This window comes from Gavialis gangeticus, unplaced genomic scaffold, assembly GCF_001723915.1.
Source record: "Gavialis gangeticus isolate Ggan-Ray unplaced genomic scaffold, GavGan_comp1, whole genome shotgun sequence".
NCBI lineage: Eukaryota > Metazoa > Chordata > Crocodylia > Gavialidae > Gavialis > Gavialis gangeticus.
In genome coordinates, this window is record NW_017728991.1 from 7,918,267 (window position 1) to 7,928,668 (window position 10,402).

A 10,402-nucleotide genomic window follows, 5' to 3' on the forward strand; every position below is an offset into this window, starting at 1 on the left:
AACAAGGACCAAACCTCGCCAACCTCATCACCAGAAGCAAACTTCCTATGGCCCAAACCATACCGAATGGATCCAGACCATGTTGGGACAACAAATGTAAAACCTGCCAACATATCCAACACCCCCACAATTACTATACCCTACAGCAGAACCATCAGCATTCCTGGATCTTACAGCTGCACCTCCAGAAATGTAATACATCTCGTCCAGTGCACCAAATGCCCTGATGGAAAATACGTAGGAGAGACCAAATAACAAGTGCTCACCAGAAATCTATCAAAGACACAAATACCCAAATACTGGTAGGGGGACATTTCTCACAAGAAAACCACTCTCTCTCCAGTCTCTCAGTTCTAATCCTCAAAGGGAACTTACAAAACACCTTTCACAGATGAGCCTACGAACTTCACTTCATCAACCTACTGGATACAAAAAATCATGGACTAAATCTAGACATTGGATTTATGACACATTATAACCTGCCTAACATCTGACTCCCCAGGTACCTTTCCATATTTACCAGCTACATTCATTCCTCTACCCAAACCTGTCTCTCATCCACTGACTCCTCAATTTACATCTTCACTGACTGGCTCTCTTGCATGCATACCAGCCTCTGGCTTCTTGACTATTAATTCCATCCAGAAAGAGCAGAGTCAACTGCAGATACTTCCTCAGCCTGATGAAGGGTATTTACACCCAAAAGCTTGCAAAGAAGAATTTTTCCAGCTATCTGAATTGGTCTAATAACAGATATCAGATTTACCCAAAGAACCTTATCTGTCCATCAGTCAGTCTCTAACATGCCTGTCTCGTGCCTGATTTCAGACCACGATTAAACTACCTTTCTCAGGCTTTTTTGCGTGTAGGAAGGGAATGTGTTATAGCACATTACTCCTAATAACAGTTTGCCCTGCTGAGATTAAAAGTCTTGTCTCCTGCTGAGCTTTCCCTGTTCAAATGCATCCTTCTGGAAGAAATCCTCTTGAAAGGATGAAGTGGTGCCGTACCTATATTGACACTCTGTTCTTTGGCATAGTGAGATGCAGTCTGTAGGTTAGGCTTAAGCCTGTTTCTGCCCTTTGTGAAATAAGTCTCTGGCTACATGCAGTTGGAGGAAGAGAAATGGTCAGCGTGGGCTGCTTTTCCTCCTCACTGTTTGACAGGGTCACTTTAGCAAAACCAGAGCAGGTCAGGCCCAGTCTGGAACAAGGAAGGCAAACACAGAGAAAAGTGGAAGAAAACATCCCGTTAATGTCCAGCATTAAAGCAACTCTATGCATTACAGCCCAATTCTTCCCTTTCCGTAGGTATTGTAGCCTACTCTTTCTTTATATGATTTATACTCAAGGACCCGTTTTCATCCAAGCCATACATCCAGAAGGCAGGGTACACAGGCTCCAAGATATTGATTTCAAATGTATGTAAGCATGTTTCTTCTTTGGCGAGGGAATAAAATGACAGGTTCTTGTCTGATAGATTGAGAAAAACACCAACCCTCAAGGGTTTCCCTTCCTTTAGTGGGGTTTTCTGGTTCCTATGCCATGCTGACAATTGTCCATTAGTCCATTCCACACACCAGGAAAGTTCAGTTCTTCCCAGTCTCTCCCCACTACCAATCTTTCTGTCAGCGATTCCGACGGCCCATCCAGCGCTGTCCTTGGTAATTATTTCCCAGTAATGGAATCCAGAAGAGAAGCTTTGGGAACACATGACCTGGCTAATGCGGAACCTATTGGGAGAGTCTTTGTAACGTGGGGGATAAAGAGACACAATCACTTTCCTGTTTTCATCCTTGACCTCTAGCTGGTGATGAATTCTTTCAAGATCAAAGGTCACATTTTCTGCCCCTAAAATAGATAAAGAAAATATTCTGATCCAAAGGCAATGGGGAGACTTGTCAAGTCAATGTTTATGAAACCTGGTAAACAGAAATGCCTCTTGTACACTGCTGGAGTTGTGCCCCATTAGGTAATCAAAATGAAAGTTGGCCACCAAACAAGAATCCTTCACCCAAATTGCATCCCAGAGCCCAATCTTGCAAACTGCTAAGAATCTTCAGCCGAACAGTAGGAGCCAGATCCTGAGCCTGGTGCTGACTCAGGCAAACTCCTATTGACTGTGACCACTGAGACTGAGCAAACCTTTGGTACTGACCTAAAGACTAAGCTTGTGAATTCCAGTGGAAACTAAGTATGGTAGTGCTAGAGTGATGTAGTAGTCGTGATGGTCCAGGAATTAGGCAAGAGGCAAAAATGCCTCGGGGTGATATCTGTTATTGCAACAACTGCATAGTTGGGATAGGGTTAGATAAGCTTTCAAATGAAAACAGTTTTTATCGGGCCTGAGAAGTGACAGCCAACACAGCATGGTTAAAAAAGCAACTAACCCAGCTATAAGAGGGGAAGCTGAGGTCACTTAATACCACACAGGGTGGACCCTGTTCCCAAATGGCAATCTTACAACCAAATTATGTGTAACAGAATAAAAAGTAAGAAGGTTACCATGCCCAACCGAGACTATAAAACTACTGCTTCATTGGAATCATATAAGTCTGGAAAGGATCTTGTGATGTGAATTGGTTCAAAATCTGGCTCAAGACAAGATCTCTCCCATATAAAACATCCCACACAAATGTCTGTTGAACCTGCTCTATAAAACTTCTTATTGCTGAAATGATACTACTTTTCTAGGTAATTGGTTCCTGTACTTAACCACCCTCTGAGCTGGAAAGTTTTTCCTACTATATTACTTAAATTTCCCTTGTAATTTCAGCCCATTACATTTTGTCCTGTGCCCTATGGACATGGAGAACAATTGATTGCCATCATTTTTATAACAGCCCTTTTTATACTTAAAGACTGTTATCAACTTCCCACTCAGTCTTCTTTCCTACAGAATAAATAAGCCTTGCCTCATGTGTCATGTTTTTGAGAACTCACTCATTTTTTGTTGGTCTTCTCTGCGCTTTTTCTAATTTGTCAACTTTTTCCCTGAAGTGCAGTGCCCAAACTGGATATCATACCCCAGGCAAGGCCTCACCAGTGCCTTGCACATTAATACCTCCCAGAATGTTACTAAGATTTTTGGGCAACAATATTATACTATTGACTCCTGCTAAGCTCCAGTCCTCCATAAACTCCCTGCTCCTTTTTCTGCAGTACTGCAGCCTAGCTAGGCACTCCTACTTCTGGATTTGTGCAGTCAGTTGTTCCACCCCTTTGCATTTGCCGAGTGAATTTCATCCACTTTATCTCATACCTTTTTTCCCTCCATTTACCAAGATCACGTCAACAGGGCAGCCCAGCTTGGTGTCATCTGCCAATGAGTGTACACTAAGTCCTAACTCACAAATGAAGGTACCGAACAGAACCAGACCCATGTTACTGACTGGTTCTTAGACAAATAATTTTGCATGGTGGTTACACTACAAATTAAATGGCTGCTACAGTGTTGTAAAATGTTCTTATCCTTTAAATGAGGTAATTATAAGCAAACATCCAGATCCTCAACTGTGTTATACATGCACATCTCCTCTACTAGTAAAGCTGCACTGATTCACAGCAACTGAGGAACTTGCTCAAAATGTTCTAGAAAGTTGTTGGTGAATGGGCCAAAGCCTTTCATCTGGAACATCCTTTTTATTGAATTGTCATATTGGCTCACATACTTACACAGAGCAAACTGACTTGAAATAATTGGGTCTGGACTACTGTCTGCAGGCTCTGGACATGAAGAGGCAACACTGGTCTCAGCAAGTAAATCTCCAGGTTGTACTAAACATGAAGGGAAATATATATATATATTAGGGAACTTCTTCAAATAGCAGATCCTTAAAACTAAACACAAGGCAAAGGCAATTGCCAACAGTTAGTGTCTGTAACTGTGAGGAAATGGAGTTAAGTGTATATCATTTACACTTAAGTTATTCAGGCTTTAGGCATGCAACTGTGGTCACTGCACTTCGAAATGACCTGTTAGATGCATAAAGGACCAATTGGGCATCTGAGCATGGAAGCAATAAGGGCTATTATGTATACAAATTAACCATGCTGTTCTACACAGGTTCTTACACTGTGCTCAGCACTCTGGTGTCCACCTGACATAGTTTTAATGTGTGATTTATTTCCAGTGTATTTCATAAACACTAAATAATCCTTCACTCTAGTTACCCAAGTACAGAGTCTCCTAATATTCAGTTCTTAAATCTCATAGGGCTGTCTCTCAGATTTGCAGAAATACCGTGATGCATATTTGATAGACTGTCACTTGGCACTTTCACCATACAGCTGAATCATTCTTAGCAGTAATCTGTGTGGGGCTGGAGAAAGCTTTTTTGGCAACTATGTCTTGGGAACAACTTTGCTTTTATATTAATCCTCTATAGTCTTGTTGCATAAGCTAATATGCTCATACTTAAGCATCTGCATGTATTTTTACAAGAGTGGTTATTTAAATAACCAGAGTGCAAGAATCATATTGGAAAGGAAAAGAACAAAAAAACCCCAAACAATCAGAAAGAGGAAGCAGACTGCAGGTATTCTTTATGGAGGATATGCTCTGAGCCCACTCAGTTTTAATCCTTTGGTGTCACGACTCTACTGAAAATTTGTTTCCAACAAATCAGTGAGAAACAAAAAGCAGGTCTTTTTGTCTTATGCCAAGTATTTTTTTTTAGTTAAATCTTCAACTCTGAGTGTAAATTTCCCCCATTGCAGTAGGATCTTAACAAACAAGGGACAGAAAAAAGGGTTGACTTCAATGGGAGATAACTGTGTTCGGTACCTTTGGGAGCTGCTTGGTACTTTGCTGAATCAAACTCTGTAATGAGACAAGAGATTACAAAATAAAAGAAAGATATAAGAACACAGCATAGGAATATAAGAAATGCCATTTATAAGGGTCCATCCAGCTCGGTATCCTGTCTCAGTGGCATAGAGTAGAGGCTGAAGTGGAGCGTGCACAGACAATGTCCAGAATCTTCCACCCCCAGCCCCTCTCCTATTGCAGCTTCCAGCACTCAGAGGTTTAGGAAGTCCCAATCCAGAGACTGTACCCCCATCTACCATGTTTAGGGCCTGTTGACGGAACTTTCCTCCAAGAATTGGCCCAGTCCCCTTTGGAACTGGGTAAAACTACCAGCCTCCACACCAGCTTGTTAGAATGAGTTCCACAAGTTAATTAAATCATATATGAAAAATAACTTCCTTTGATCGTTTTAAACCTACCACCCAATAGTTTAATTTTCTGCCCCCTAGTTCTAGTATTTTGAGAGACCATAAAGAATAAATCCCTTCTTACATTCTCTGCATCATTTACTATTTTGTAAATCTATATCATATCCCTACTCAGGCATCAAACTGCTAGCCTATTTAGTCCCTCTTCACATGAAAACCATCCATGCCCCAGTCAATTTATGTTAACCCTCTTTGTACCTTTCCTAATTCTTCTATATTTTTTCTGAAGTACGGAGACCAAAACTGTGCTCAATATTCAAAGTGTGATGCACCATAGAGTTATAAAGGGACACAATGATATTTTGTTTTATTTACAATTCCCTAAATAGTTCCTAATATTTTATTTGCTTTTTGGGTGGTTGCTAAGCACTGAGCTGATATTGTTTTTAGCAAACTGTCCACAATGATGGGACATAATGTTGAACCCCATCACCATATATGTATATTTTGGATAATTCTTTCCCATTTGCATCACTTTGCAGTCATCAGCACTGATTTTCACTTGCCATCTTGCTGTCCATTCACTCAATTTTGAAATATCTTTCTGTAGGTCTTCAAAGTCCACTTTGGTCTTTACCACTCTGAATGGTTGTGTCACGATGCACCCCTCTCCCCCTTCCCAGATCTTTTATAAATATATTACTACATTAAACAGCACCAATCCCAACAAGACCCCACTGTTTATTCTTTCCATTCTGAAAGATGACAATTTATACCCACTCCTTGCTTTCTGACCCTAGAAAACATGACGAAAGCAAGCTTACCTGATGGTAGTTGCCTCGGATATCTCTCCAACATTGATTCCAATTGTTTCCTGAACTGTTCTACAGCACTTGTGACAGCAACGATCTTCTCACCATTGAGTGTTACACAAGAGCCTGTGCATATTTCTCCTTCAAACTAACAGTAACAGAAGAGAAAATTTCTGGTGACTTCATAAGGTCAGGATGGCAAACCACTAGTGAGCTCTCCATAAAGCTTATGATACACAGAAGGGATAAGGGTTCCTGAAACTTCTGAAAATACTCTAAAGATATTTCTTTGAACTTACAATACCTTTTTGTCCCCAGTGGAAGTCACAAAGGGATTTGTTTGATATATATAGTCAGAGAAAATGTGTTTAACTAAACAGCTATTCAACACATGATTTCTCTCCCTCTAGACTTTCTTTTCCAACTCCAGGCATATGAAACTCAAGAGGTTTTTAACATTAATTTGGACTGGATATAGCAACAGACCTCTACCTATATAAAGGTCCAATTGTAGGATCTGACACTGAGTTCCTATTTCCCACCACTCCTAACAACTAGCAATTACCAGGTCCAGTTTAATCAACAGGATTGTTTCCACACACTCCCCAATATGCTCTGCAAGAGGAGTGGCAAAGTGCTTTTGTCATGGGCTCTCTTAAGAGATCTGGGCTCTTTCTGCATGATAAGACTCCTGCTTTTTTCCATCTATGCATGCCCTCCCTCTGGAAAGCAAATATGTTATTGGATCTCATCTGAACCTTAGATTTGACTGATCTAATTTAAACAGATATGAGAGAAACAAGTTTGTCTTCCTACTGTATTCCACCCACTCATTGGCTGTGTCTGCATTAGCATTTTATTTTTCCTAAATTTCCCACCACTGGTAGCAACAGTGCAGACCAGCTGCCAAATCTGGAAACGCCATATGGTTCCATCCTACTCAGACCGCGACAATGCTGTCCTATTCATACCAATGCATTTATGCCACCCTTGTGCAACAAGAGTGCAGCTTTGAGAAACCTGAAGGGAACGTGACAGCACGATGCACCACAAAGGATTTAGCCCCATTTCTACGTACATTCAGCTGCTTCAGCAGGCTGTTGTTTGCCCCTCTTTCCATCTGGGTTTTGATTTCTGTGAGCTTGTTCAGTTCGCTGGTGAGCTGGCCAATTATTTCTTCTGTTTTTTGCTGGGCTGTTTGCTGCTCTTGTGCAATGATCCTCAGTGTCTCTCTCTCTTCCTGGGCAAGACGCTCTTTCATGGCACCAAAGTCTTCAGTAATCAAGCCTTTGATCTGAGAGAGATTTTCCTGAAAGGAGCAGATCCAGGGCAGTGAGGACAAAGAAGTTTGGAACTTGGATATCAAAGGCCTTGTTTTACCCACTCTGGCAACTGACCACTTCATTCCAGCACAGTTATTTTTTATCAAAGTGAAGAAGATACTAGTTGATGAAGATTCATATTTGGCACAAATCTTGTATTGCCTGCAGTGGGAATTTGGGGTACACAGGGAGCATAGGATTTGGCCTCCTTGAAAGCCAGTGGTTCTTAGTTGCTATCAGAACACGTTCTGGCTCTCAGATGTGCAAAAACATACGCTACTCCCTGGACAAGGTGGACGAGACAATGACATGAATGGGTTTGTCGTACCCATACAGATCACTGGAGGAACACAGCTATCCCAGTCGGTGCTGTGTTAGCTTGTCTCAAAGAAAACCACAGGAGATGTAGGAGTGAAAAGGGAAAATATATCTGCTGCATTCTAAATAAAGCAGGCTGTATGTCTACCTCCAAATATCAGGCTGACAAACATCCATACGTACATTTATTTCATCCATGTCTTTCTCCCGGCTGTGGATGGCATCTTTGACCATTTCAATATGCCTGGAGATCTCACTCATTTCCTCTGTCTCCTTTAAAGGGAAACACATCAGTGCATGTTTACGCAACCATTATAAAGAATATCATAGGCTAAGGTAACAAGGTGGTAAAAACACCAGGCTCTTTTGTACCTTCCACTACCTGGACACTGCTCCACCCAGTTAAAGATGCAATTAACTTTCAGAAGATGTCTAATCCACAGGAAGCCAACAGGAAGCTCTTGGGCTTAGTGTTATGCAGGGGTTTAAGTGCTTTGCTGCAGATATCAAAGAGAAAAAAGGGAGAAAGGAAATTAAAGACAGTGAAAAGGGAGATAGGAAACAAAAGAATGGAATGGCAGAGTTGAAGGAAGAGAAACAGGAAACACGAGCAAGGAAGAGAAAAGAAAGGTATTTGTTAAACAGGAAAAAGAGGAGGAAATGAGAAGGAAAATGGCAAGCAAAGAAATGAGAAAGCAGAGTAAGGGGTAGGGGGAGGGGGGCAGGAGTGAGGAGATAGGCTGGGGGAAAGCAGCACGTGAAGGTCAAAGGACCGGGAGCCTTACCCACCTGGATGCCCCTGCAGCTACAGGCAGTGGCCGTAGGCCTAGGTGGAGGGGCCAACACAGCTGGGGTGTCCAGCAGGCCTGGGCACAGAGAGCAGCCCTGGCTGGCCTCCCTCCTTCCAACCACCCCCAGGACCCTTGTGCTAGACCCTGCAAACAGCCTTCACAGGCTTCAGGAGTTAGAGCACCACTCTTCCAGGATAGGGTGAATTCCAGCACAGGCTACAAAGTCCCCCAGTTCCACCCAAGTAGTAAACGCCCTCTTCACTCCCTTAGGGATTATTTCCAGCACTCAGGGGCTGCAAGAAGCAGCTGAGGGAGACAGGCTGGGCTCGCTTCCCACCAGGTTCTGTGTTACTGTCAGTAGCAAAAGTGTCTGTTCACGATGTCACTCCCTAAGGTATCACCAGGTCAAAGGGGCAAAGCAAGTGAGTAAACACAGGTGGGGAGGAGGAAGCAACTCATGGCAACCAACTCCAAAAGAAGACCTCTAGGGTCCAGGATAGAAGGACCCCAAGGCCTTTCCAGATGCCTAGAGTTTGATGTCAGGGGCTCTGTGAGGAACTGCCCCCAACACTCAGCTCCCTCCCTTCCAAGGGCAGCTCTCAGCCCCATGTCACAGGCTGTGCTGTCAGACTTGCCTAACTGTGGTCCTTCAAGTTCAATCAACATCAAAAGATATACCACTTTAAAGAAAAGTGGTCCGGCTTCCTATTCCCCCTCGATGTACCCATCAATATTGCAGCACTAATGCAACATCCAGCAAATAGAAAAATAATCCGGAAACAATGTTACCTTGCTCAAACTGAGATGGGCTCTCTTCTTATATCCCCCAGAAAAGTACTTTCTGAGATATGGCCCAGACCTGTAATACTCTGAACACACTGAAGTCCTTCATTTCCTGATTTCATGTCCTAATGCCTCCTGCCTATATCACAGCTATATACTATTATTTAAGTAATTAATCTAGATACGCAGTGCAGAGTATGTGTCCTGTGCTCCCAGGCTTTCCTGTCTGGAGGAAGCCCAGCCTGAGTATTCTGCTCCCAAGATGCACTGGTTTCTTGCTCATCACAGCCAGAGTTTCAATACATTTTACTGGTTCTTCAACTCACCCTTCCCATCTTCTGGATTATTTCCACTATGTTGGCCAGCTGTCTGATCGCCGTCAAGTCTTTCCACTGAAAGATCTGCATGCAGTGTGGGCACTTGACATCTGTCCCCACCTCCTTGTAGTGCTTGCCGATACAGTCTCGGCAAAAGCTGTGGGAACATTTTATAATGATCACTGGATCTTTAAAGTAGTCCAGGCAAAGAGAACAGGTCACTTCTTCCTGGAGATTTTTGACCAGATTAGCAGCAGCCATGACCCCCGCCAGAGCGAAACAAAATGAACTTTCAGTTTCCTTTCCCCTGCTGAAAGACTGTCTACCAATAAACACCGAGAGGGCGGACCCTTCCAATTCTCTCTCCAATCAGAGTCAGCTAAATAACCACTTCCCAAACTGAAACTCTGCCTTGGTGAGCATCTGCTTCCCTATAATTTAACCCACTGTATCGCTCCCAATATTCAGTATTTGTCTTATAGGTGGTCTGTAATTAGAAAGTTCAGATCAGCATCTGAACCAGCATCAGGTCTAAGATCTGGTTCAGGTTGAGACTATCGTACACTGTTTCATGATTCCTGCATCCCCCCATGGTAGTACTCTGGGTGGTTGTCTCACTGTCATGCTATAAGCCACCGTTTGCTGGTCTCACACAGCCTGGGTTTGAATTTTCATTTCTTTCTGAATTGAATTGTCACATGCTTAAACACTCAGTTTCATTTTAAAGAGAAACCTTTACAATGGAAGCTGGACTCAGAATCATATAGAGTTATGCATTTCAACATTTTTAGACTCAAAGACCCCTCAGAAAATGCCAGCTCCTAGCTTTCACAGGTTTTTTTGATTACACTAAAAAAAATAAAGCAATTCTATTATTGCAAA

The 10,402-nt window shown here is 42.5% G+C and overlaps 1 protein-coding gene across 2 annotated transcripts; it reads right to left on the bottom strand.

Annotated features, from left to right (window-relative positions):
* Positions 1 to 737: 737 nt before the first annotated feature.
* On the bottom strand, positions 738 to 10,356 carry RNF135 (ring finger protein 135). Of its 2 annotated transcripts, none has more exons than XM_019516918.1 (7): positions 9,530 to 10,356; positions 7,813 to 7,902; positions 7,068 to 7,298; positions 6,002 to 6,137; positions 4,786 to 4,821; positions 3,675 to 3,776; positions 738 to 1,850 (listed from the first exon to the last, which is right to left on the bottom strand). In XM_019516918.1, exons 1-7 carry the CDS (start codon positions 9,779 to 9,781, stop codon positions 1,321 to 1,323), a joined length of 1,377 nt encoding a protein of 458 aa, XP_019372463.1. In that variant the 5' UTR covers positions 9,782 to 10,356; the 3' UTR covers positions 738 to 1,320. The 2 variants fall into 2 exon arrangements, with proteins under 2 accessions (XP_019372463.1, XP_019372469.1); XM_019516924.1 differs by lacking the exon at positions 9,530 to 10,356 and adding an exon at positions 8,002 to 9,058 and having other exon boundaries at positions 740 to 1,850.
* Positions 10,357 to 10,402: the final 46 nt, after the last annotated feature.